This window comes from Girardinichthys multiradiatus, chromosome 9, assembly GCF_021462225.1.
Source record: "Girardinichthys multiradiatus isolate DD_20200921_A chromosome 9, DD_fGirMul_XY1, whole genome shotgun sequence".
Lineage (NCBI taxonomy): Eukaryota > Metazoa > Chordata > Actinopteri > Cyprinodontiformes > Goodeidae > Girardinichthys > Girardinichthys multiradiatus.
Genome location: NC_061802.1, coordinates 20156422 through 20183686, shown reverse-complemented (window position 1 = coordinate 20183686; position 27265 = coordinate 20156422). Strand labels below are relative to the sequence as shown.

General features: G+C 42.2%; 2 protein-coding genes across 5 annotated transcripts in view; one reads left to right on the top strand and one right to left on the bottom strand.

The window, feature by feature from the left end:
* Positions 1-3213: 3213 nt before the first annotated feature.
* The window catches only part of mfsd8l1 (major facilitator superfamily domain containing 8-like 1), a 29699-nt gene continuing 5647 nt past the window's right edge, over positions 3214-27265 (bottom strand). Inside the window, exons 3-13 of one of the 3 annotated variants that reach the window (XM_047373895.1) lie at positions 19618-19803; positions 19190-19252; positions 17384-17503; positions 17160-17239; positions 15022-15361; positions 14633-14706; positions 13058-13271; positions 12761-12883; positions 12488-12618; positions 4384-4482; positions 3214-3836 (exon numbers count right to left, since the gene is read on the bottom strand). In XM_047373895.1, coding sequence (XP_047229851.1) covers positions 4405-4482; positions 12488-12618; positions 12761-12883; positions 13058-13271; positions 14633-14706; positions 15022-15361; positions 17160-17239; positions 17384-17503; positions 19190-19252; positions 19618-19803 — 1409 coding nt within the window. In that variant the 3' untranslated portion in view covers positions 3214-3836; positions 4384-4404. The remainder of the gene's footprint in view (positions 3837-4383; positions 4483-12487; positions 12619-12760; positions 12884-13057; positions 13272-14632; positions 14707-15021; positions 15362-17159; positions 17240-17383; positions 17504-19189; positions 19253-19617; positions 19804-27265) is intronic. The other 2 variants (XM_047373896.1, XM_047373897.1) reach the window with 2 other exon arrangements.
* On the top strand, positions 22585-25322 carry LOC124873332 (DNA-directed RNA polymerases I, II, and III subunit RPABC3). Of its 2 annotated transcripts, none has more exons than XM_047373899.1 (6): positions 22585-22773; positions 23055-23138; positions 23577-23660; positions 24466-24559; positions 24662-24745; positions 24932-25322. In XM_047373899.1, exons 2-6 carry the CDS (start codon positions 23066-23068, stop codon positions 25047-25049), a joined length of 453 nt encoding a protein of 150 aa, XP_047229855.1. In that variant the 5' UTR covers positions 22585-22773; positions 23055-23065; the 3' UTR covers positions 25050-25322. The 2 variants fall into 2 exon arrangements, with proteins under 2 accessions (XP_047229855.1, XP_047229856.1); XM_047373900.1 differs by having other exon boundaries at positions 23051-23138.

Sequence of the window (27265 nt, the reverse complement as noted above, 5' to 3'; positions counted from 1 at the left end):
ATCTCTTTGTTTATTGGCTAGTTAAATCAAACATCTTTTTTACCTGAACATGATTGTCTCTCAGCCGGAGATAAAATAAAGGAGATGTCTGCGACGACAATAAAACTGCTGAAGTTCCTCAAAAATTAAAAATAAAACTACCAGAAGTTCGGCTCCATTCTGCTTTAACGGCTTTTTTCTCCTGGCAGCTACGGTTGCTAGGCGACAGCTGTTACGCTGAGGTGAGGGCGGGAACAGCTGGTAAAGGCTAGACCGTCCCAATCCGCAGCTGCTCACTTCCGGCCTCCGTGGTTTTAGCCAGCGCCATAGAAAGACCCTTTCTCTTTCTATGGCGCTGGTTTTAGTGGTCAACGAAGGACCCACCGCACGTAGACCGGGTCCTTCGAAGGATGCAGCCCCTGAGGTTGACTTTCGGGTCAGCCTCGGCGTTGGTACATTCCCTTTCCGGTTGATTTTGTCAAATGTAAATTTGTTTCAGTACTTGTAAAAGTGTTTTGCATCTTATTAAATTGTTTTCTGAAATATTAATTTGTTTTCTGAAATGTAAATTTGTTTTCTGAAATGTAAATTTGTTTTCTGAAATGTAAATTTGTTTCGCATCTTGTTAAATTGTTTTCTGAAATGTAAATTTGTTTTCTGAAATGTAAATCTGTTTCGCATCTTGTTAAATTGTTTTCTGAAATGTAAATTTGTTTTCTGAAATGTAATTTTTTTTCGCATCTTGTTAAATTGTTTTCTGAAATGTAAATTTGTTTTCTGAAATGTAAATTTGTTTTCTGAAATGTAAATTTGTTTCAGTACTTGTAAAAGTGTTTCACATCTTGTTAAATTGTTTTCTGAAATGTAAATTTGTCTTTAGGTTTGTAAAATGTTTTAGATTTTGTAATGTTGGTTTGCACCCCACGGCCAACAATAACCTAAATCGCACAATAATATAATTCATTTAATTTTGCTTAGTGTTATTTTTTCCAGAACCAATGTCTCAAATGATGCACATTGCACATGTTAGTGTTTATTTTACTGCAGTTCTCAAATAGGACCCTAACTGGAACACTTGAAATTTACATAAATAAACAGTGTTTAGTCGAGTAATTACCTATGTGACCATCCTCCCGCAGATCTTAACACAAATTAATTAATTTATTTGTGTTTATGCATATTGATTTTTGTTTTCTATTTCTGAAGGATTTAAATAAGGCAGATCTGACGCAAAATTTGGCATATCTGCTGTGTTTCCTTTAGGGTTTAATATTTAGATCCCACCTTTCGTCTTTTCAACATTCTTAGGAAAAACAAAGTGCTCCAAGGCTTTATAGGGAGACAGATTACATGAGGACATTACAGGTCCTTCTCAAAATATTGGCATATTGTGATAAAGTTCATTATTTTCCATAATGTCATGATGAAAATTTAACATTCATATATTTTAGATTCATTGCACACTAACTGAAATATTTCAGGTCTTTTATTGTCTTAATATGGATGATTTTGGCATACAGCTCATGAAAACCCAAAATTCCTATCTCACAAAATTAGCATATCATTAAAAGGGTCTCTAAACGAGCTATGAACCTAATCATCTGAATCAACGAGTTAACTCTAAACACCTGCAAAAGATTCCTGAGGCCTTTAAAACTCCCAGCCTGGTTCATCACTCAAAACCCCAATCATGGGTAAGACTGCCGACCTGACTGCTGTCCAGAAGGCCTCTATTGACACCCTCAAGCAAGAGGGTAAGACACAGAAAGAAATTTCTGAACGAATAGGCTGTTCCCAGAGTGCTGTATCAAGGCACCTCAGTGGGAAGTCTGTGGGAAGGAAAAAGTGTGGCAGAAAACGCTGCACAACGAGAAGAGGTGACCGGACCCTGAGGAAGATTGTGGAGAAGGGCCGATTCCAGACCTTGGGGGACCTGCGGAAGCAGTGGACTGAGTCTGGAGTAGAAACATCCAGAGCCACTGTGTACAGGCGTGTGCAGGAAATGGGCTACAGGTGCCGCATTCCCCAGGTCAAGCCACTTTTGAACCAGAAACAGCGGCAGAAGCGCCTGACCTGGGCTACAGAGAAGCAGCACTGGACTGTTGCTCAGTGGTCCAAAGTACTTTTTTCGGATGAAAGCAAATTCTGCATGTCATTCGGAAATCAAGGTGCCAGAGTCTGGAGGAAGACTGGGGAGAAGGAAATGCCAAAATGCCAGAAGTCCAGTGTCAAGTACCCACAGTCAGTGATGGTCTGGGGTGCTGTGCCAGCTGCTGGTGTTGGTCCACTGTGTTTTATCAAGGGCAGGGTCAATGCAGCTAGCTATCAGGAGATTTTGGAGCACTTCATGCTTCCATCTGCTGAAAACCTTTATGGAGATGAAGATTTCACTTTTCAGCACGACCTGACACCTGCTCACAGTGCCAAAACCACTGGTAAATGGTTTACTGACCATGGTATCACTGTGCTCAATTGGCCTGCCAACTCTCCTGATCTGAACCCCATAGAGAATCTGTGGGATATTGTGAAGAGAACGTTGAGAGACTCAAGACCCAACACTCTGGATGAGCTAAAGGCCGCTATCGAAGCATCCTGGGCCTCCATAAGACCTCAGCAGTGCCACAGGCTGATTGCCTCCATGCCACGCCGCATTGAAGCAGTCATTTCTGCCAAAGGATTCCCGACCAAGTATTGAGTGCATAACTGTACATGATTATTTGAAGGTTGACGTTTTTTGTATTAAAAACACTTTTCTTTTATTGGTCGGATGAAATATGCTAATTTTGTGAGATAGGAATTTTGGGTTTTCATGAGCTGTATGCCAAAATCATCCATATTAAGACAATAAAAGACCTGAAATATTTCAGTTAGTGTGCAATGAATCTAAAATATATGAATGTTAAATTTGTATCATTACATTATGGAAAGTAATGAACTTTATCACAATATGCTAATATTTTGAGAAGGACCTGTACTTGGAAATAATTGCTTTGGTTTGTTAGAGAGAGCTTTTTTGTGTTTATTACCTTGTTGTATTACATTAACCAGCACTCCTAATGTGAAAAAAGAAGAGTTTAGTGCAGGACAGCAAGTGGGAAAAATAATAATAAACACAGCGATTTCCTGTTTGTAGAATCTGGTTCATTAAAAATTTACTCGTGAATTTTTAACTACCTCAATCCTCACTTCTGTATTTATACATATTAAGCAAAGAAAGTGAAAAATGAAAAGTGATTCAGAGTTCATTTCTTTTTTATTTTTACCCATTTTTCATACATTATATTTGCCCTGATCTAACTTTGTACAATTGTGGGAATTTACTTCCAGACATTGATACGGTCAAACAGTAATTAAATATTCACTCAGAAACAACACATTGGAAATTTTAATTTCCAAAGAAAATGAAAAATCTATTTTTTTTCAAATAATTTAGCTTGAATCTTGAAATATTAACACAGCTAAAAACAAATTCAACTCTAAATTAGCTTGAATCGGTATTGAAATTAATCTCAAACAGTTTTCACTACAAGAACTACGTATGTTTATTAGGTTAAATAGTGCATATAACATCTCATCTGCTGAAGACTGCAGGGTGGCGTAGAGAATCTTGTTTACCTTTGATGGAAGCAGCTTCATTAAACAGATTTACATGCATTTTCAGCATGGTTTTATATTTCCACAGGAAACATGCTGTAAAAATATACACTGTGTGAGCTCTTTATCAGACCACGATTCTTCATAACCTTTTCAAACACACAACCACTAAAATCCAGGTTTCAGCCAGCAAGCTGCTGATGTCTTCTTTAGCGGGATGTTGTCACCTTATGAACTTATGAACAAGAAACTTTCACCATGTTCTGAAATGAAAGGAAAAAAAAAATTGTAGATCAGAAAAATGTGGAAGTGTTTCCATAGCGTTCAATATACAAAAGGCTGCTTAGTATCAAGGATACATTCCCTAATTGATTCAGGTTAAAACTATAAAATGTAGTTTCTTTAATAAAACTAATGCATTTTATACATTTACTAAATATATATTTTTATTTTTAAAATTCAAGGTGAGATCAGTTATATTTTTTGGACTACAGAACAAGAATAAAAAAATATCTAAGTTTGTGTTGAAGTTACCAGATTTTTATATATATTCCCAGATTTTCCTTAGTAGGTAAAGTTTATTCATAAAGCCGCTTTCCCAGATCCAGAGTAACAAAGCATTTACAAATGGTAATCCAAATAACAAAGATTAACAATGTAATCATGACATAAATGCCTGAACAAAAAAATAATCTCCTGCATTATTATTTAGATCTAAAACAAATTCTGACAAGAGTGTCCAGCTCATGCACAATATTTTATTTGTTTGTTTGAGAAATAAGTAAAAGAAACACATCTAATTTACTTTACCTAACAACTGCTACTGCAGATTTAGGTACAAATGTGTGAACTTTCCATGTGCTCCACTGTAGGTTCCACCAGCCGCTTGTACGAGAAAGCCAGCATAATCTGTAGAAGGTGCAAATAATTGATCTGCATTATTAAAAAAATAAATGTGTCCTACAAGCCAAGGTAGGCAAGGTGAGGTTACATTTTTCCCCTGTATAACATACACTTCTGTGAAAAAAGCATTTGCCCCCTTTTTTGCTTTTTAGCATTCTTAAATGTTTCAGATGAAACTAATTTTAATACCAGACAAAAAAAACCTAAGTGAATAAATAAAGCAGTTCACTTATGACTTTATTTATGAGAAATAGAAGCTATCCAAACCAATCTGCCCCTATCTGAAAAAGTAAAACTAAGGACTGGTGGTCCCACCCTCGGCAGGAACAACTTTTCTACATCTTTTACATCGTTGTGAATGACTTTTTTACATCACTCTTCTTTGCAATTGTTCTAACTCAGTGTCAATCAGGGGGTTTTAGCAAATGTGAGATGGTCTTTTGTGTTCTTCTTGGTCAGTAGTGTTTTTTACCTTAAAACCCTCCCATAGATGGCATTTTTGCCCAGTCTCGACCTTATTGTTGAGTCATGAACACCCAATTCAGCTGAGTCAAGTGAGGCCTGCAGTGCTTAGATGTTGTTCTGCTTTCTATTTTGACCTCCTGGAAGAGTCACTGACCAACCCATGACATCATTTTGATCTGCCAGCCATTTCTGCGAAGGTTTACCATTGTCCCAGGAGTTTTCCATTTGTGAAAAAATTTGGTTTACTCAAGTCCCAAAGCCTTAGAAATGACTTTGTCAGAGATTTCCAGAATAATAGATTGTATTGACCCTGTTTCTCAACTATTCTTTAATTTCTTTCAATCAGGGCCTAATGTGTTGCTTTTTGAGTATACTGTCAGGCAGTTATTTATTTATTTTTTTTTTACACAAGTGTGTCTGGCAGTAATTAGGCCTGATTGAAATCTGCTGTACAAAAACTTTGTTTAATTTCAATTATTTTATGACTCAACATTTCAAGTTGACCATCATTTGAAAACAGATTGATGTATGTTGTTCAAGTACAGACAGATTGATACGGACGGACGGACGGACGGACGGACGGACGGACGGACGGACAGACGGACAGACAGACAGACAGACAGACAGACAGACAGACAGACAGACAGACAGACAGACAGACAGACAGACAGACAGACAGACAGACAGACAGACAGACAGACAGACAGACAGACAGACAGACAGACAGACAGACAGACAGACAGACAGACAGACAGACAGACAGACAGACAGACAGACAGACAGACAGACAGACAGACAGACAGACAGACAGACAGACAGACAGACAGACAGACAGACAGACAGACAGACAGACAGACAGACAGACAGACAGACAGACAGACAGACAGACAGACAGACAGACAGACAGACAGACAGACAGACAGACAGACAGACAGACAGACAGACAGACAGACAGACAGACAGACAGACAGACAGACAGACAGACAGACAGACAGACAGACAGACAGACAGACAGACAGACAGACAGACAGACAGACAGACAGACAGACAGACAGACAGACAGACAGACAGACAGACAGACAGACAGACAGACAGACAGACAGAAATAAGTATTTGAACATCCTGCAACTTTGCAAGTTCTCCCACTTAGAAATCATGGAGGGGTCTTAAATTTTCATCTTAGGTACATGTCCACTGTGGGAGACATGTGGAAGACTCTTAACTACTAACATGGCTAAGACCAAAGAGCTGTTCAAAGACACCAGAGACAGAATTGTGCAGCTCCACAAGGCTGGAAAGGGCTACGGAGCAATTGCCAAACAGCTTGGTGAAAAAAGATCAACTGTTGGAGCAATTATTAGAAAATGGAAGAAGCTAAACATGACTGTAAATCTCCCTCGGACTGGGGCTCCATGCAAGATCTCACCTCGTGGTGTATCAATGATCCTAAGAAAGGTGAGGAATCAACCCAGAACTACATGGGAGGAGCTGGTCAATGACCTGAAGAGAGCTGGCACCACTGTTTCCAATTTTACTGTGGGTAATACACTAAGACGTCATAGTTTAAAGTCATGCATGGCACAGAAGGTTCCCCTGCTTAAATCAGCACATGTCGAGGCCCGTCTTAAGTTTGCCCATAACCTTTTGGATGATCCAGAGGAGTCATGGGCGAACGTTCTGTGGTCAGATGAGACCAAAATAGAACTTTTTGGTCTTAATTCCACTCGCCGTGTTTAGAGGATGAAGAATGATGAGTACCATCCCAAAAACACCATCCCTACTGTGAAGCATGGGGGTGGAAGCTTCATGCTTTGTGTTTTTCTGCACATGGGACAGGACGACTGCACTGTATTAAGGATAGGATGACCGGGGCTATGTATTGTGAGATTTTGGGGAACAACCTCCTTCCCTCAGTTAGAGCATTGAAGATGGGTCGTGGCTGGGTCTTCCAACATGACAATGGCCCGAAGCACACAGCCAGGATGACCAAGGAGTGGCTCCGTAAGAAGCATATCAAGGTTCTGGAGTGGCCTAGCCGGTCTCCAGACCTAAACCCTATAGAAAATCTTTGGAAGGAGCTCAAACTCCCTTGTTTCTCAGCGACTGTGAAACCTGGCTGATCTAGAAAAAATCTGTGTGAAGGAATGGGCCAAAATCCCTGTTGCAGTTTGTGCAAACCTGGTGAAAACTACAGCAAACATTTGACCTCTGTAATTGCAAACAAAGGCTACTGTACCAAATGTTAACATTGATTTTCACAGGTGTTCAAATACTTATTTGCAGCAGTAACATGCAAATAAATTATTTTTAAAAAATCATACATTGTGATTTCCGAATTCTTTTTTTTTAGATAATGTCTCTCACTTATTTTCCTCACTGTATATATACATTGCTCAAAAAAATAAAAGGGAACACTTAAACAACAGCAATCCTTCATGAGGACTTGTAGATTGAGGCACGTGATGTCGCACGGTACGGCGGAGCCGGGGACCCACCCTGGAGCCAGGTCTGGGCTCGGGGCTCGCCGGAGAGCGCCTGGTGGCCGGGTTGCTCCTCGCGGGACCCAGCCGGGCCAAGCCCGAACAAGAGATGCGAGGCCATCCCCCAGTGGGCCCACCACCTGCAGGGGGAACCGTGAGGGATCGGTGCAAAGAGGATTGGGCGGCAGACAAAGGTGGAGACCTCAGCGGACCGATCCCCGGATGCTTAGGCTGGCTCTAGGAGCGTGTAATGTCACCTCGCTGGGGGGGAAGGAGCCTGAGCTTGGCCGGGAGGTCGGGAGATATCGACTAGAAATAGTCGGACTCGCCTCCACACACAGCGTGGGCTCTGGAACCTCTCTCCTCGAGAGGGGCTGGACTCTCTTCTACTTTGGAGTGGCCCACGGGGAGAAGCAGCGGGCTGGGGTGGGTTTGCTTGTTGCCCCCCAGCTCAGCCGTCTCGTGTTGGGGTTAACCCCAGTGGATGAGAGGCTTGTATCCCTGCGCCTTCGGGTTGGGGATAGGTCTCTGACTGTCGATTCGACCTATAGGCCGAACGGTAGTGCAGATTACCCGGCCTTCTTGGCGTCCCTGTTGGGGGTGCTGGATAGGATCCCTCCTGGGGACTCCATTATTCTGCTGGGGGACTTCAACGCTCACGTGGGAAACGACAGTGACACCTGGAGAGGCGTGATAAGGGAGGAATGGCCTCCCTAATCTGAATACGAGTGGTGCTTTGTTATTGGACTTCTGTGCTAGTCATGGGTTGTCCATAATGAACACCATGTTCAAACATAAGGGTGTCCATAAGTGCACTTGGCACCAGGACACCCTGGCAGGAGGTCAATGATCGACTTTGTTGTCGTATCATCAGACCTTCGGCCGCATGTTTCGGACACTCGGGTGAAGAGAGGGGCTGAGCTGTCCACTGATCACCACCTGGTGGTGAGTTGGATCCGCTGTGGGAGGAGAAAGCCGGACAGACTTGGCAGGCCCAAGTGCATAGTGAGGGTGTGCTGGGAACGTCTGGCGGAGCCCTCGGCCAGGGATGTATTCAACTCCCACCTCCGGGAGAGCTTTGATCAGATTCCGGGGGAATGTTGGAGTCCGAGTGGACCATGTTCTCCGCATCTATTGTTGATGCTGCTGCCTGTAGCTGCGGCCATAAGGTCTGCGTTGCCTGTCGTGGCGGCAATCCCCGAGCCCGGTGGTGGACACCGGCAGTAAGGGACGCTGTCAAGTTGAAGAAGGAGGCCTATCGGCTGTGGTTGGCTTGTGGGACTCCTGAGGCAGCTGACGGGTACCGTGAGGCCAAGCGTGCCGCGGCCCAGGCTGTCGCAGAGGCAAAAACTCAGGCCTGGGAGGAGTTCGGTGAGGCCATGGAGAAGGACTACCGGTTGGCCTCGAAGCGATTCTGGCAAACCATCCGGCACCTCAGGAGGGGGAAGCAGTGCTTCGCCAACACTGTTTACAGTGGGGGTGGGAGGCTGCAGACCTCGACTGGGGACATTATTGGCCGGTGGAAGGAGTACTTCGAGGATCTACTCAATCCTGCCATCACGCATTCCGTGGTGGAAACAGAGGCTGGGGACTCGGGGTTGGACTCTTTCATCACCCAGGCTGAAGTCAACGAGGTGGTTAAAAAGCTCCGCGGTGGCAGGGCTTCAGGGTTGGATGAGATCCGCCCTGAGTACCTCAAATCTCTGGATGTTGTGGGGCTATCATGGTGGACATGCCTCTTCAATATTGCGTGGTGGACGGGGACAGTGCCTTTGGACTGGCAGACTGTGGTGGTGGTCCCCCTTCATAAGAAGGGTGACCGGAGGGTGTGATCCAACTAGAGGGGGATCACACTCCTCAGCCTCCCTGGTAAGGCCTACGCCAGGGTATTGGAGAGGAGAGTCCGGCCGATAGTCGAACCTCGGCTTCAGGAGGAGCAGTGTGGTTTTCGTACCAGCTGTGGAACACTGGACCAGCTCTATACCCTCTACAGGGTGCTCGAGGGTTCATGGGAGTTTGCCCAACCGGTTCACATGTGTTTTGTGGACCTGGAGAAGGCATTCGACTGTGTCCCTCGTGATGCCCTGTGGGGGGTGCTCCAGGAGTATGGAATTGGGGGCCCTTTATTAGGGGCCATCCGGTCCCTGTACGAGCGGAGCAGGAGTTTGGTCCGCATTGCCGGCACTAAGTCGGACCTGTTCCCAGTGCGTGTTGGACTCCGGCAGGGCTGCCCTTTGCCATCGGTCCTGTTCATAACTTTTATGGACAGGATTTCTAGGCGCAGCCAAGGGCCGGAGGGGATCTGGTTTGGGGACCAGTGGATTTTGTCTCTTCTTTTTGCAGATGACGTGGTCCTGCTGGCCCCCTCTAGCCAAGACCTACAGCATGCGCTGGGGCGGTTCGCAGCCGAGTGTGAAGCGGCTGGGATGAGGATCAGCTCCTCCAAGTCAGAGGCCATGGTACTCGACCGGAAAAGAGTGGCTTGTCCTCTTCAGGTTGGAGGGAGTTCCTGCTTCAAGTGGAGGAGTTCAAGTATCTTGGGGTCTTTTTCACGAGTGAGGGAAGAATGGAGCGGGAGATCGACAGACGGATCGGTGTGGCTGCCGCAGTAATGGGGGCACTGTGCCGGCCCGTTGTGGTGAAGAGAGAGCTGAGCCGAAAATAAAATCTCTCGATTTACCGGTCGGTCTACAGTAATGGAAATTCTTTTATTAAGCATTCCATAGTGTATGACCTTTAGGTTACCTTACTCCTCAGAACATCTGTGTTAGAGGAGGAAACTGTAAAAGCCATTATCAGAAGTTTAATGGTTAAGGCCCATTTGTTAGGGTGATGCCTCGGGGAGATTAGATGGTTGTTCCTAGGTAACCTTGTCACCTCTGAACCCGAGAAGGGTCTAGGGTAGTAAAACACAGACTCTTTGAAGATGAGATAACACTGTCATGTTCTGGTATAAATACTGTGTGTAAATGTTGATCGGGCTCTGTTTCACTGACTAACCTCAGTGACAGAGTCATTCAAACGCTGAATGCCTTTGAATAAAATTTATAAAGACAAAGTCCGGATTTTCTCTTGTTATGAGTCAACTTCTACCCGCTTTGATAAGAAAATTCCACAACACTACGTTACTACCATCACCTATGGCCATGAACTTTGGGTCATGACCGAAAGAACGAGATCTCGGATACAAGCCACTGAAATGAGCTTCCTCCGTAGGGTGGTCGGGCACTCCCTTAGAGATAGGGTGAGGAGCTCGGCCATCCGGGAGGAGCTCGGAGTAGAGCCACTGCTCCTCCACATCGAGAGGAGCCAGTTGAGGTGGCTTGGGCATCTATACCGGATGTCTCTTGGACGCCTTCCTCGGGAGGTGTTCCAGGCACGTCCCACCGGGAGGAGGCCCAGGGGACGGCCCAAGACACGCTGGAGGGACTATGTCTCTCGGCTGGCTTGGGAACACCTTGGGCTCCCCCCGGAGGAGCTGGAGGAGGTGTCTGGGCGTCTCTGCTGAGTCTGCTGTCAGATAAAGCGGAAGACGACGAGTACGAGCACTTAAACAACACAATATAACTCCAAGTAAATCAAACGTCTGTGAAATCAAACTGTCCACTTAGGAAGCAACACTGATTGACAATCAGTTTCAGATGTTGTTATGCAAATGGATTAGACAACAGGGGGAAATGTTTGGCGGTTCGCAAGATACACTCAATAAAAGGAGTGGTTCTGCAGGTGGGGACCACAGACCACTTCTCAGTACCAATGCTTTCTGGCTGATGTTTTGGTCACTTTTGAATGTTGGTGGTGCTTTCACACTCGTGGTAGCATGAGATGGACTCTACAACCCACACAAGTTGCTCAGGTAATGCAGCTCGTCCAGGATGGCACATCAATGCGAGCTGTGGCAAGAAGGTTTGTTGTGTCTGTCAGCGTAGTGTCCAGAGCCTGGAGGCGCCACCAGGAGACAGGCCAGTACACCAGATGTGGAGGAGGCCGTAGGAGGGCAACAACCCAGCAGCAGTACCTTCGCCTTTGTGCAAGGAGGAACAGGAGGAGCACTGCTAGAGCCCTGCAAATTGACCTCCAGCAGGCCACAAATGTGCATGTGTCTGCACAAACGGTTAGAAACCGACTTCATGAGAATGGTATGAGGGCCCGACGTCCACAAATGGAGGTTGTGCTCACAGCCCAATACCATGAAGGACGCTTGGCATTTGCCAGAGAACACCAGGATTGGCAAATTCGCCACTGTCACCCTGTGCTCTTCACAGAAAAAAGCAGGTTCACACTGAGCACATGTGACAGACGTGACAGAGTCTGGAGACACCGTGGAGAACGATCTGCTGCCTGCAACATCCTTCAGCATGACCGGTTTGGCAGTGGGTCAGTAATGGTGTGGGGTGGCATTTCTTTGTGCTCTCCAGAGGTAGCCTGACTGCCATTAGGTACCGAGATGAGATCCTCAGACCCCTTGTGAGACCATATACTGGTGCGGTTGCCCCTAGGTTCCTCCTAATGCAGTTCCTGCAAGATGAAGACATTGAAGCTATGGACTGGCCCGCCCGTTCCCCAGACCTGAATCTGATTGAGCACATCTGGGACATCATGTCTCGCCCCATCCACCAATGTCATGTTGCACCACAGACTGTCCAGGAGTTGGTGGATGCTTTAGTCCAGGTCTGGGAGGAGATCCCTCAGGAGACCATCTGCCGTCTCATCAGGAGCATGCCCAGGCGTTGTAGGGAGGTCATACAGACACATGGAGGCCACACACAATACTGAGCCTCATTTTGACTTGTTTTAAGGACATTACATCAAAGTTGGATCAGCCTGTAGTGTGTTTTTCCACTTTAATTTTGTGTGTGACTCCAAATCCAGGCCTCCATTGGTTTATAAATTTGATTTCCATTGATGATTTTTGTGTGATTTTGTTGTCAGCACATTCAACTTTGTACAGAACAAAGTATTCAATGAGAATATTTTATTCATTCAGATCTAGGATGTGTTATTTGAGTGTTTCTTTTATTTTTTGGAACGGTGTAGATATAGACACACACTTTTTTTTTGCTTACCGTAAGCATGACCAGTAGTGTCACCATTGCGCCCATCATTACATACATGTGCTCAGTCAGACCACCTGCCCAGAGAGGTCCTAGGATGGTGGCTAGACCCCCCACTGAGCGACGTACTCCCTGACTGAAGCCTGTAGTGACAATCGGTGACAGAAACACACATCAGTGACAGAAAAGGTAAACATATTTTACTGATTAAAGTGAGCAAGTAGGATGGAGAAATAAATAAATAGAGCAGATATTTTGCATCCACTAGATGGTGCAGTTCCTTACCCTGACTTCTCTCAGAAGTAACTTTGGAGAAGAGGGAAACCTGGGCCACCGCTACAAAAGGTAAACCCAAAACCTGCAGAAAAACCCCGATGATGAACTCAGTCAGCTGCCATGAAAAACCACCTACAGAAAACATAAGAAAAATACAGTAGGCTTAAAATTAGTAATGACATTTCTGGTGATCCTCAGAGTTTACTGGTATTTATTGGCTTGTTTGACAAACTAAATAATGAAACTCCTGCACTTTATTTGAAGCATCAATCAGTATATGCACAAGCACAGCAAGCTGAGACTTACCTAATGGGTTAGCGAGAAAGATGAGGCACCAGATACAGGAGATGTTGCAAATGGTCAGACCAATGGCAAGGACCACCCGCTCTGCAACATGCTGGCTTAGCCAGCGCACGAACAGGAAGCCAGCTATCACAACCACACCGCCAAGGCAGTACATCACGCTGTTTTCCAGCTCTTTGAAGTTGAAATATTTTTGGGTTAAGGGTGTCACCATAGTCTGTGGAAAAAACCAATCATAAAACACGTAACTATTTTAGGCAAATCAGTCTAAAATTCTTCAGGAGTAAAACATTTAAGCAAATTAAATGTGGTACAGAAGTTTTGTTATGCTCACAAAATGTCTGATCTTTTTTTTCCTAGAGCAAGTCAAAGTTTGCTAAGCTGGTGTACTAAGCTGGGATTTCACATATTTATTATTGTCATCTATTAAAGTACAGGTACATCTCAAAGAATTAGAATATAATAAAAAATTTAATTTATAGCATTTCGCCAACTCAATTAAAAATTTAAGCTCAAAATATACAGATTCATTACACACAATGACATATTTCAAGCAGTTGTTCCGGTTAATTTTAATTCTGGTTTATTTTAATTATGTCTTACAGCAGATGAAAACCAAAAATAATATTATTCTCGGATGAGGGTAAGACACAAAAGGTAAAATCTAAAGAAGCTGGCCAGTAACATTGGGCTGTATTCACATATCTTGGTGGATAAAATGTGGTAGAAAAACATGCACAAACAGCAGCGAAAAAATTGAAAAGTGTGAGGCAAAACCCATTAAAGGATTGGAGACACCTGGAGTCAGTGCTTCAAGTGCTATTACACACACAAACACACACACGTATCCAGAACACGGGCTATAACTGTGGAAATCCTCGTTTTAAGCCACTCCTGAACTGCAGACAACATTAGAAAAGGCTAAGGAGAAAAAGGACTGGACTGTTGCTCAGTGGTCTAAAGATCTCTTTTCAGATGAAAGTAAATGTTGTTCTTAATCTGAAAATCAATGTCCCAGAGTCTTGAGGAGAGGCACATAATCCAAGTTGCTTGCATTGAGAAGTTTCCAAAGTGACAATTTGGGGTGCTATGTCATCAGCTGATGTTGGCCCATTGCACTTAATTAAGTACAATATGAGTGCAGCCTCCATATCACACCACATCAATACAGTAATTCATGCAAAAAGACCCCAGACCAAGTATGGAGCGCACATAATGGACTTAACTGGTCTTATGCAATATACTATTACGCCATAAACTATGACTGCCCAAATAAAACAAAGTAACACCAGAAATATATCACTTTGTGTGCAACAAATCCTTAAAATATATGATTTTCACTGTTGGCTGAAATATGTTATATGTGATATTCTAATTTATTGAGAAGCACCTGGTACAAAAGTAAACAATGTCTGTTCGTTCTGACACTGATTTGTTAAGGGTACAGCAGGTTGTACTGAAGGCAGACATCTTTGTAACTCCAAACAGTATCACATCATTTTGTTTGTACTCATATAGAGAGAACTTTTTTTTGTGTTAACGTCACATGATTGTTGGATTTGTGTAACTTTGGTGCACCTCCAGCACTGTTTGATTGAAAAGGGTGATGAACTGAGCAACCAGCAGCACGACCACGTTTTCTCTCAGAAACTCTGACACAAAGACACAACAGTAAAGACAGATCAAGGTGACAAGAACACAAGATTTGGAAACTTTATGCATTTTTCCAAATGCTATTACAAAAGCAATACCTGATCAAGTGGTGAAGACAAGTTTTAAAAAAGTACATTCCTAAAACTGATTCCATAAGTAATTGGTAAATATTGTTAAAACTTGTAACTAGAAATCAAGCAAACACTAATTTGACACTTGGCGGCCAGCAATCTTGAGATTTTTATTAAACAGAGATTAAAAAAATAAAATCTACTTATTTAGCCAATTAAAGATATTTACAGTCAACCAGTTACCTTGGCATGAGCTGGAATTTCTGAAGGATCTGTGGAGCTCATGGCTTGGTGTTGCCACATGAGATTCAAGTGAAGAGTGAATGTGATTCAGTGAGTTGTTGGAGACAGCCGATTTGGAAAGGCTGGACGTCATCACAGAGCTGTAGGAGGCCACAAACTCCTGGGATGTTATTAGTGGCCTTACCTCCTCCTCGACCTCGTCTTCGTCAAACCCATGTACGTTTTCTTCTCCATTGTTTTTTGAACTACAGTAGGTCATTCTCCTTTCCATTGGTGGCAAGTCCCAGTACATGAAGACCACTGCCAGTTGAAGGAGAATCCACAACAGAAACATAAACAGCTGAAGGGAGCAGAAAAGAGGAGTGGTAATTCTTGGTTGGGCATCAGGAAGTTTATAATCAGTTTACAGCACAATCTTCGTTCGTTCGTTCGTCGTCTTCCGCTTATCCAGGACCGGGTCGCGGGGGCAGCAGACTCAGCAGAGACGCCCAGACGTCCCTCTCTCCAGACACCTCCTCCAGTTCCTCCAGGGGGAGCCCAAGGCGTTCCAAGGCCAGCCGAGAGACATAGTCCCTCCAGCGTGTCCTGGGCCGTCCCCTGGGCCTCCTCCCGGTGGGACGTGCCTGGAACACCTCCCGAGGAAGGCGTCCAGGAGGCATCCGGTATAGATGCCCGAGCCACCTCAACTGGCTCCTCTCGATGTGGAGGAGCAGCGGCTCTACTCCGAGCCCCTCCCGGATGGCCGAGCTCCTCACCCTATCTCTAAGGGAGTGCCCGGCCACCCTACGGAGGAAGCTCATTTCAGCCGCTTGTATCCGTGATCTCGTTCTTTCGGTCATGACCCAAAGTTCATGGCCATAGGTGAAGGTAGGAACGTAGACCGACCAGTAAATTGAGAGCTTTGCTTTTCGGCTCAGCTCTCTCTTCACCACAATGGACCGGCACAGTGCCCCCATTACTGTGGCAGCCGCACCGATCCGTCTGTCGATCTCCCGCTCCATTCTTCCCTCACTCGTGAACAAGACCCCGAGATACTTAAACTCCTCCACTTGAGGCAGGAACTCCCCTCCAACCTGAAGAGGACAAGCCACCCTTTTCCGGTCGAGTACCATGGCCTCGGACTTGGAGGAGCTGATCCTCATCCCAGCCGCTTCACACTCGGCTGCGAACCGCCACAGCGAATGCTGTAGGTCTTGGCTAGAGGGAGCCAGCAGGACCACGTCATCTGCAAAAAGAAGAGACGAAATCCACTGGTCCCCAAACCAGACCCCCTCCGGCCCTTGGCTGCATCTAGAAATCCTGTCCATAAAAGTTATGAACAGGACCGGTGACAAAGGGCAGCCCTGCCGGAGTCCAACATGCACTGGGAACAGGTCCGACTTAGTGCCGGCAATGCGGACCAAACTCCTGCTCCGCTCGTACAGGGACCGGATGGCCCCTAATAAAGGGCCCCCGATTCCATACTCCTGGAGCACCCCCCACAGGGCATCACGAGGGACACAGTCGAATGCCTTCTCCAGGTCCACAAAACACATGTGAACCGGTTGGGCAAACTCCCACGAACCCTCGAGCACCCTGTAGAGGGTATAGTGCTGGTCCAGTGTTCCACGGCTGGGACGAAAACCACATTGCTCCTCCTGAAGCCGAGGTTCAACTATCGGTCGGACTCTCCTCTCCAATACCCTGGCGTAGGCCTTACCAGGGAGGCTGAGGAGTGTGATCCCCCTGTAGTTGGAACACACCCTCCGGTCCCCCTTCTTATAAAGGGGGACCACCACCCCAGTCTGCTAGTCCAGAGGCACTGTCCCCGACCGCCACGCAATGTTGAAGAGGCATGTCAACCATGACAGCCCAACAACATCCAGAGACTTGAGGTACTCAGGGCGGATCTCATCCACCCCCGAAGCCTTGCCACCGCGGAGCTTTTTAACCACCTCGGTGACTTCAGCCTGGGTGATGAAAGAGTCCAACCCCGAGTCCCCAGCCTCTGTTTCCACCACGGAATGCGTGATGGCACCGTGAGGGACCGGTGCAAAGAGGATTGGGTGGCGGACGAAGGTGGAGACCTCAGCGGCCCGATCCCCGGATGCTTAGGCTGGCTCTACGGACAGCACAATCTATCTTATTTTAATCCTTACCCCTGGTGCAGTATATTTGTTGACAACAAAAGGACCAAGATGGAAGTCACAGAGTCTCAGAAAGATATTGAATGCAGGACCTACGTAGAACATAAAAATGAAAAATTTCACTTCATTTACAGATTCTGGCCTTGATTTAGTTGAAACTTTATTAAAAATGATCCAAATAAAACTCATAAAAATCATAATTTTGTAACATTATAGCAAAGCACAGTAGCACAAACCAATCAGAAGCCCGGCCTGTCGACAAACCATGACTGCAGCAAATACTGTGGCCCGGTCCTCTGAAGCAGTGCTTCTGGACAGGAAGCCAAAGATTGATGAGCCAGCACCTGTACCAATGCCTGAAAAAATAATGGAAAAGTTCTCGTGTTTGTCTGATTTGCTATGAGTTATTTAGAATATGAAATATCTGCAAGGTGATCTGAGGGGAAGTGCTCACATTACAATAACATTCCAGCTTTTCCACCAATAAATCAGAATCATACCATGTAACTTGGCATATTACTATGATATTACATTAGACACATAAGCAATAACACATTAGCACTGATCATAGTTGAATTTCAAAGGGTTATGCGTTAACTTGAGGTTGAAAATGTAGGTATTTGATAGGGATCAATAGCAAAGACAGGGGAATGGTCTAAAAATCCATTCAATATAATCCAAATATGCCATTTATTTAGAGTTCTTGAAGATGCGAAGCTTCGTTTTGTGTGATCCATAACTGAAACAAAACCAGCATTATGCCAAGCTCATAAAGTTAGGAATCATAGCAAAAGCTCAGTAAGTATGCACATTTAATAGTGATTAGGCATTAAATGCTGAAGGCACTGCATATTAAAAGCAATACTGAATCTCTTTTGGTCTGTTTGGAAATTTATCAAGGTGGGCAAATTATCCCCTTAAATGTTTCCTGCAACTTTCAACGTTTTCTAGAAGTAACACATATGATACTGGTAATTTCATCCTTTCATCTTTCTGTACTTTTGCTGAAATACAACCTGGCCATATGTGGAAAAGTACTTGCCCCCTAAACCTAATAATTACTTATGCCACCTTTGGCAGCAACGTCTACCATTAGGCATTTGCATTTACTGGCATCAAGTATTTTATATCACTGTAGAGGAATATGGCACACTCTTCTTTTTAGAATTGTTTTAATTTAGCCACACTGCAGGTTTTTCACGAATAAATACCTGGTTTAAGGTCAGGATCAGATTTAGACTGAACTGACCAATCTAATATCTTGATTGTGATTTTTTTTTCTGTGTGTTTCAGCAATTCAAAAGTAGACTTTCTGGTATGCTTTGGATCACTATCCCGCTGCTTAACTCAAGTTGCTCTTGAGCAGGAGTTCACACACTGATGGCGAGACGGCAATTTTCCTTCAGGTTTTCTGCTAGACAAAATAATTTTTGGTTCCCTCAATGACGACAAGATGTTTAGATCTTAAACGAGCAAAAAAGGCAAGGAACATCACACTATCACCACTATGTTTGACTGTCAATAACATGTTCTTTGTCTAAAATGCTGGGTTGATTTCATTTTATCAAAAGTCTACTTCATGCAGTCCGAAAGTTTCTATTTAGATAATTTCTTGATGCTACAGGTCTGGCAGTAATGAGGCCTGGGAGCGTTTATTATTATTATTATTTTTTATAAAGGGTTGGGTTGGTCTGGCTAGTTTTGTTCCCTAAATAAATGAAATAATCTGAAAACAGCATTTTGTATGTCTAATTGTAAAATTTGATTGATCTAAATATTTAAGTGTAACAGAAAAAAAAAAAAAAAAAAGGAAATCTGTAAAGGGACAAATACCTTTTCAAAACCCTTTACATGCTTTTTAAACAAATACCACATGAGGCTTGTGGCAATGTTTACAAATTATATAAGTTACCTCAAATACAACCACTCCCAAAGATTTTCATTGATAAAAATATTTGTTAGGTGACCTTATTGTAAATCATAAAGCATTTTCTAGCCCTAGAAATTATTTTAATAGCCATTTAACATGCAGGAAGTCTTACCTGCTACCAGTCTACTCGACAGTAAAAGCCACTTGGAGTAGCCCATGAAGTACATAAAATTACCTGTAAAAGGCATAAAAATGAAATACAGTTAAAATAGTATTAGAATCTGAACATATAGTAGTTTTTACTGATGGGTTAGAGACAACTGAAAACAGTTTCATTTGTAATCTAGAGCAATCTAGAGCAGTGAGTATAATATATGGAACTGGGGACTTAATATCAAGGTGACAAGAAAACAAGAAACTTTATGCATTTTTCCAAATGCTATTACAAATATCAATACATGATCAAGTGGTTAAGACCTGTTCAAAAAATGTAATCTCTAAATCTGATTCCATAAGTAATTGGTAAATATTGTTAATACTTGTAGCTACAAATCAAGCAAACAACATAAATGTAATACTTTGTGGCCAATTAGGACTTACCAATTATCTCAAAAAGGTTGGAAAACAAAATGATTTTCTTCGTGGTCCTTGTCCTGTCGGACCAGTATCCAAACAGTGGTCCTGACAGAAGCCCGCTCAGACTGAATGCTGACAGGGCCAAACCCAGGAAATAAGGGTCTGCCTCTAAAGTCTGCAGATACCTCCATATTGTGGGTAATATAACAGCTGAAGAGACATAAAGGGATTTTCTAATATTAATTCTCATATAGTTTTCTGGGGAAAAAAGCAAAGCATTTATGTTGAATAGCCCAAAAAAAAAAATCTGGTTATCAAAATATAATACCATTATAAATTGCATAATTTGAAGCGTTGTTCTAAATGTAGACTTGGAATTATTCATCATGATAATATTAAATAAATTATGAAAAAGTCTTTACAGATGTCTGCAGAACAATTTTCCCTAAAAATCCAAGTCTATTTGTGTCAAACTATCAACTGTTCTGTTTTACTGAATATCAACATAAACAGAGATTAGAAGAGAAGAGGATTAAACTGGCTGGTTGATGTGATTGTGTTGCAACATTAAATCTTATCAAATAAAATTCCGCTGAACAGTAGTCAAACTTTTGGCAAAATAATTGGTTCTTCATCTCCACCAATGCCTCCAGTTGGATTATCACACAGACAAAAGATGATCCAGGGCAAATACAATCTAAACTCAATGGCGGAGTCAGATGACACTCAATAAATCCCGCTGACAGTGAATGAAATAGAGGAAGTGATTACTCGAACTCTCTTGAAATCTGGGAAAAGCCGTTGTCACTAGAAGAGAGATAAGTGTGTGAAACAGTTGTTCTAACCAAGCACAGTCATCATCATGGACATGAATATTTGCTAATACCTGAGCAAAATTGGAGTTTCATTTATTTCTCTCATTACAGAACATGCAGACCTGTCTTGAGACTATTACTATTCTGCACTATTATCACAAGACTACTGTTCTACTGATCCTCGTGGGCATTATAAAATCTGTCTGACTCAAAAATGCCTCAAAAATGTAAATATAGTACAAATATTCTGTTAAATTTCATTTAGCAGTTTGGAATATGACCAGATACTTTGACTGCTAACAAGAAGCTGCTGAAATTTGTTTCAAAAATTCCATTTTAGCATTTCTTTTTGCAGAAGAGGCAGAATTAGTTGGGTTTTCTACCTCAAACTCTGTCTTTAGTCTCTTTCAGGAGCAGCTAAGTCTGAATCTCAATATTATCTTGCTTTAGCCACTCAATGACGAACAATTTTTTTCAGGGGTTGCTTTCATTGGCTAACCGATGAAGTCCAGGTTTAAATGTCTAGATCAGTGGTTCCCAATGTCAGTGTCAGAAATCAAGTGGTGAGGGGTCTTGCAATCCTCTTCAGAAATCAAACTAGATGACAGAAATTATACTGGTGAAGTATATTTATGCTACCAGTGCTAAAAGAAATATAAAACATTGGTAAACCTGTGTTGTTAATAAATTCCTCTTTAACTGACTAAAGGCTGCACAATATACAGGTCCTTCTCAAAATATTAGCATATTGTGATAAAGTTCATTATTTTCCATAATGTCATGATGAAAATTTAACATTCATATATTTTAGATTCATTGCACACTAACTGAAATATTTCAGGTCTTTTATTGTCTTAATACGGATGATTTTGGCATACAGCTCATGAAAACCCAAAATTCCTATCTCACAAAATTAGCATATCATTAAAAGGGTCTCTAAACGATCTATGAACCTAATCATCTGAATCAACGAGTTAACTCTAAACACCTGCAAAAGATTCCTGAGGCCTTTAAAACTCCCAGCCTGGTTCATCACTCAAAACCCCAATCATGGGTAAGACTGCCGACCTGACTGCTGTCCAGAAGGGCACTATTGACACCCTCAAGTAAGAGGGTAAGACACAGAAAGACATTTCTGATCGAATAGGCTGTTCCCAGAGTGCTGTATCAAGGCACCTCAGTGGGAAGTCTGTGGAAAGGAAAAAGTGTGGCAGAAAACGCTGCACAACGAGAAGAGGTGACCGGACCCTGAGGAAGATTGTGGAGAAGGGCCGATTCCAGACCTTGGGGGACCAGCGGAAGCTGTGGACTGAGTCTGGAGTAGAAACATCCAGAGCCACCGTGCACAGGCGTGTGCAGGAAATGGGCTACAGGTGCCGCATTCCCCAGGTCAAGCCACTTTTGAACCAGAAACAGCGGCAGAAGCGCCTGACCTGGGCTACAGAGAAGCAGCACTGGACTGTTGCTCAGTGGTCCAAAGTACTTTTTTTGGATGAAAGCAAATTCTGCATGTCATTCGGAAATCAAGGTGCCAGAGTCTGGAGGAAGACTGGGGAGAAGGAAATGCCAAAATGCCAGAAGTCCAGTGTCAAGTACCCACAGTCAGTGATGGTCTGGGGTGCCGTGTCAGCTGCTGGTGTTGGTCCACTGTGTTTTATCAAGGGCAGGGTCAATGCAGCTAGCTATCAGGAGATTTTGGAGCACTTCATGCTTCCATCTGCTGAAAAGCTTTATGGAGATGAAGATTTCATTTTTCAGCAGGACCTGGCACCTGCTCACAGTGCCAAAACCACTGGTAAATGGTTTACTGACCATGGTATCACTGTGCTCAATTGGCCTGCCAACTCTCCTGACCTGAACCCCATAGAGAATCTGTGGGATATTGTGAAGAGAACGTTGAGAGACTCAAGACCCAACACTCTGGATGAGCTAAAGGCCGCTATCGAAGCATCCTGGGCCTCCATAAGACCTCAGCAGTGCCACAGGCTGATTGCCTCCAAGAACGTAACTTATAATGCCAAACTGCAAAGATTATTTTCAGTATTTAAGGTTAATTCATATTTGTCAATATTTTATTAATATCTCTAAACGTGATGGCTTATTTGTAATATGCAATGTCATTTGTCATTTTAAACACCAGTCTTCTTCTTTTCTTTTAATTTTTCTTACCCGGAAGTGGTAGTTTTTCGTGTCGAAGGTTGAGCACATGGTTCCTCCGCGGTATATTATGGTTTAGATAGTAATGAATGAAATCATACGTAATTAAAAAATTCGGCGCTAATACTCAACACTTGGTGCCTTTTAACAGAACCGAGTGGCCGTGGCTTTATTTAGTTTATAACCTGTTTTAAGAACATCGTTTGCGGTAAGTATGAAAAAAATTATGCGAACCTCGTGCTAAGATTAGCATGTAGCTTGAACACGAGAGCAAAAGTTGTGGTTATATGGCAACAAACACCAAAAACCTGGAATGAACATTTTTAGACCCTCTATGCATTTCTGTGAATGTATTTCTGCCACGTTCTATATGGTTTATAAAACAATGTTGTGTTGTGTGTGTCCTGTTATTTGTGCACAAAATCTTCTACCAGACGTCCTAAAATCATTACTTTAATTTTATTTATTTGATCTCTTTTACAAAGTCAGACTACAACGAGATGGCTGGAATTCTGTTTGAAGATATATTTGATGTAAAAGACATCGATCCAGATGGGAAGAAGTTTGACAGAGGTAGGATTGATGAGATTAAAAACCTACACTTATATGAAACAAAAGCACAGAATAAGGCCAACACCCTTCAGTTATTTACATGTTTCCTGAATTTGTTGATCTTGTCTCTGGTTTGATTTCGGGGGCTTCCATATGTTTGTCTAAACCAAGCTGTTATAGCATTAAACCCATTCACTGGTGGTCTGAATAAACAAAACAACAAAATAAAAAGCAATAAAAGGGTCAAGAGTGAGGACTGGGTGGAAAATCTATTGGAGCACCTACTTTCTAAAGGCAAAAAATTTAAATCCTCTAGAAAACTGAGACGGCAAGCTCTGGATAATGTTTGAAAGTGTGGCTCACCAAACATATTTACACTCTGGTTATCTTGTTGCTAGAGTAATTTTATTGTAGCACTTGAATGTTGTTTTTCTATTATTTTTCTTCTTTTTTTTTTAGTGTCACGACTACATTGTGAAAGTGAATCTTTCAAGATGGACCTCATCTTGGATGTGAACATTCAGATATACCCTGTTGATCTTGGTAAGACGTTAACTCAGGGGTGTCCAAACCTTTTGGACACCACATGTCATGTGGGCCAAAGTTTTCAAGTCAAAAGTACTCTTGAGCCAAAAAAATATAATAAAAAAAACTATTATCACAAAAACTTAAATGGGATTTTTTTTTAACCAGCTCAACAATAAATTAAGCATGCGATATTTAAATAAAAAATTAAGTAGTCAACTTTTTTTTTTTTAGTTAAGGAATGTGTAAATAATTGTAGATCCAAAACTCAAAAAGCGTTATTGCATGCTCCCTCAATAAAAGAAAGGCATTCAGTTTGCAAATTTGGGCTCAATTGAAAATTGGAAAAAATTATTTTTTTACTCAATTCTGGGCAATAAGAACAGGATTTGTGTCACACTTTTGAGTCATATTTGTTTTTATTTATCCAAGTGTAATAAATTAAAAGCAGATTTGGATGAACCAAAGTATGCTTTTGAGTAGAAGTCACTGGACAGATGTGTTGTATTTTAAATTTTTCCCTTGAAAGAAGATTTAAAATGGTCAGTAATAATATTGCCCTGATTAAAAATGAAATGTCTCCATGTGAATCAACCACCAGTGCAAACAGGCCAAGTTTATATCGTTATTGAATTGGAGTTGGGGACCACACAAAATCGGTCCAGGGGACGTAAATGGCCCCGGGGCCGCACACATTTAGAAATAATTGTATCTGGCTAAACACAAAGCTTAGGAACTGTTTTGAGTGTACTTTTTATACACCAAGCTATCTGTCAACACTATAATGTCATTATCAGCTGATGTCATTGTCTATTTTATTAAGGTGACAAGTTCAGACTGGTAATTGCCAGCACGTTATATGAGGATGGAACACCAGATGATGGAGAGTACAACCCTCAGGATGATCGACCGTCTCGGTAGGACATTTTGCACCGCATACATTTCTACATATTAATAAAATATTGCAACACCATGCTTTTTGCTGAGGTTCAGACTCACTGTTACATTTGATTTTGTAGAGCAGACCAGTTTGAGTATGTGATGTATGGAAAGGTTTACAAGATTGAAGGTGACGAAACTTCAACAGAAGCCGCGACACGTCTGTAAGTAAACTGATAATACAGTAGAAATGTCTGGTCGGGAAATTAACAAGTCATTTTAAAGTGTACTTCAGTATCTATAATACAAAGTATGAACGGCACATGACAATATGGCACAATTTCAACTAATTTGACTGCAATAAAAAAAGTTACTGTTTTAACCTACTTCCACTGATGTGCTTATTTCAGCTCTGCCTATGTGTCTTATGGAGGCCTGCTTATGAGGCTGCAGGGAGACGCCAACAACCTTCACGGCTTTGAAGTAGACTCCAGGGTCTACCTTCTTATGAAAAAGCTGGCCTTCTGAACACCATTCTTCTTGCCCACCCACCCACTGTCAGCTATCGTTAGCCGTCTTTGAAGTCATGGTGAAATTCACATATTTCTGTAAATTCATGATTTACAGACGTAGAACATGGATCCTACTGAGAAAATATTTTAGAAATTTTTTTTATTTGTGTTAATTCATAAAAAATACTTCTACGGAGCTGTAAGTCAGACTGAAGACTGACAAAAAAGACCTGTTGCCATCTCATTTTCAAACATTTGTAAATAAATATTTTATAAAAACAATGGTCAACAGATGATCAACCTGGGTAATATTTTTATATTCTGGTTTGGTGTCTATTTACCAGGGTTTCTTTGCAGTCTGGTATGGGATTTGATTTTGATTTTGTTTTTTAGCTCTGGATAGAATATGGAATGATTTTGTATTTCCAGACACTATCAGTCCCATCGTTTGAATGTTGGATCTTTCCTTCTACCCTTTCTTTTTTATGTCATTCCTTGTATAAACCTTTTTGTCATTCCTTCTGTAGTCTATGTCTCTCCTGTTCTTTTTTTCTGTCCTTTCCTCATTTCCCTTCTTCCTTGTATTCTTCCTTACCTCCTTGTGCCATTTTTCTTCTGTTGTCATTGCTTCCTCCCTCCGTCCCTTGTTTGTGTCCTACCCCAATTTTGTCCTTATAAACATTCATTTTCTTTCTGTATTTTCATGTGTCCTGCCTCCTTTCTTTCCTAATGTTCTAAATATTGTGCTTCCTTGTCCTTTTTTACCTTTTTCTCTTATCTCCATGCTTATTCCTTCATTTTTTCCTTCTATTCTTCATTCATTCTGTCCTTTTGTGTCCTTTATTTCTCTCCCTCATTCCCATTCTGTGCTTTTACTTTGTCTTCATGTCTTTTTCTTTATGTACTTCCTTTTCCCTTCATTGTGTCCTTCAATCCTCCCCTCATGCCCTTCTTTCCTTTCTTTCTTCCTTATACCCTTCTTTCATCTCTCGTGTTTTTGCTGTTTTTGTTCATTCTTTGCAACCTACCTAATTTGCCTACCTACCTAATTTACCTAATCCTGCCTGCTCAGACGCTTTTCTCCTAAGCTTCCTGCTTGCTTGCATTCTTTTACTCCTAACTTTTTATCTCTTAGCCAAAATTATAGAAATATTAGACTAAAACAACTTACCAGCAACTCCCAAGGATTATTATTATTATTTTATTTTTTAATTTTTTTAAAGGACTTTGATGCTTTTATAATTGAACTCGAAAGCAGGACAGGTTGACACCAGCTAATCAGCACAAAATGCCTTCCTTCACCACAGAGGACTTTGACAAACCTTTACAGAAATTGGCTGTTTTGGAGATGAAAATCCATCGACTAGAAGTGAATGTGGAGGTGAATATGGGGTACAGCGATGATTCAACTCTGCCTGTCATCCCAAACAGTGACAGCCAGCTCAACAACTCAGCCGGCAATCAGAACACTAAGAATAAACCTACAGGCAGACCCCCCTGGCATGTTTTAGGCACATGCCCAAAAAAATCAAGGTGGACGACTCACTGGAAGATCTCAGCAATTAAATAAATTAGAATGGCCAGAATTACAGAGAGATGTTCCTGTTTCCCTTGGGAAAAGGAGACTTCCACAGCGAGCTGCTGTCACAACAACTGATAGGAGTGAGACAGCTGGAAATTATTGAATTCCCCTCCAAAACAGATTTGCTCCACTACACAATGAAAACCAGGAAAACTATCCATCTTCTGAGATCAATAAAAGGTTTGAGAACAACCTTCATTCTAAAGTCTTCTCCTAAATTGCCAGAGAAAAAGTTCCCCACCAGACCAAGAACCCTAATAGTAAGTAACACAGCTGTGGATGGGATTAAAAACTTCTGCAACAAGAAAAACACAGAAGTTATGATTGATACCAGTAACATGGTCTCTGATATCTCAGAGAATATTCTTGCAATCACAGAAAAGCGCCCGTTTCTAGAAAACCTTATTATACAGGTCCTTCTCAAAAAATTAGCATATTGTGATCAAGTTCATTATTTTCCATAATGTCATGATGAAAATTTAACATTCATATATTTTAGATTCATTGCACACTAACTGAAATATTTCAGGTATTTTATTGTCTTAATACGGATGATTTTGGCATACAGCTCATGAAAACCCAAAATTCCTATCTCAAAATTAGCATATTTCATCCGACCAATAAAAGAAAAGTGTTTTTAATACAAAAAA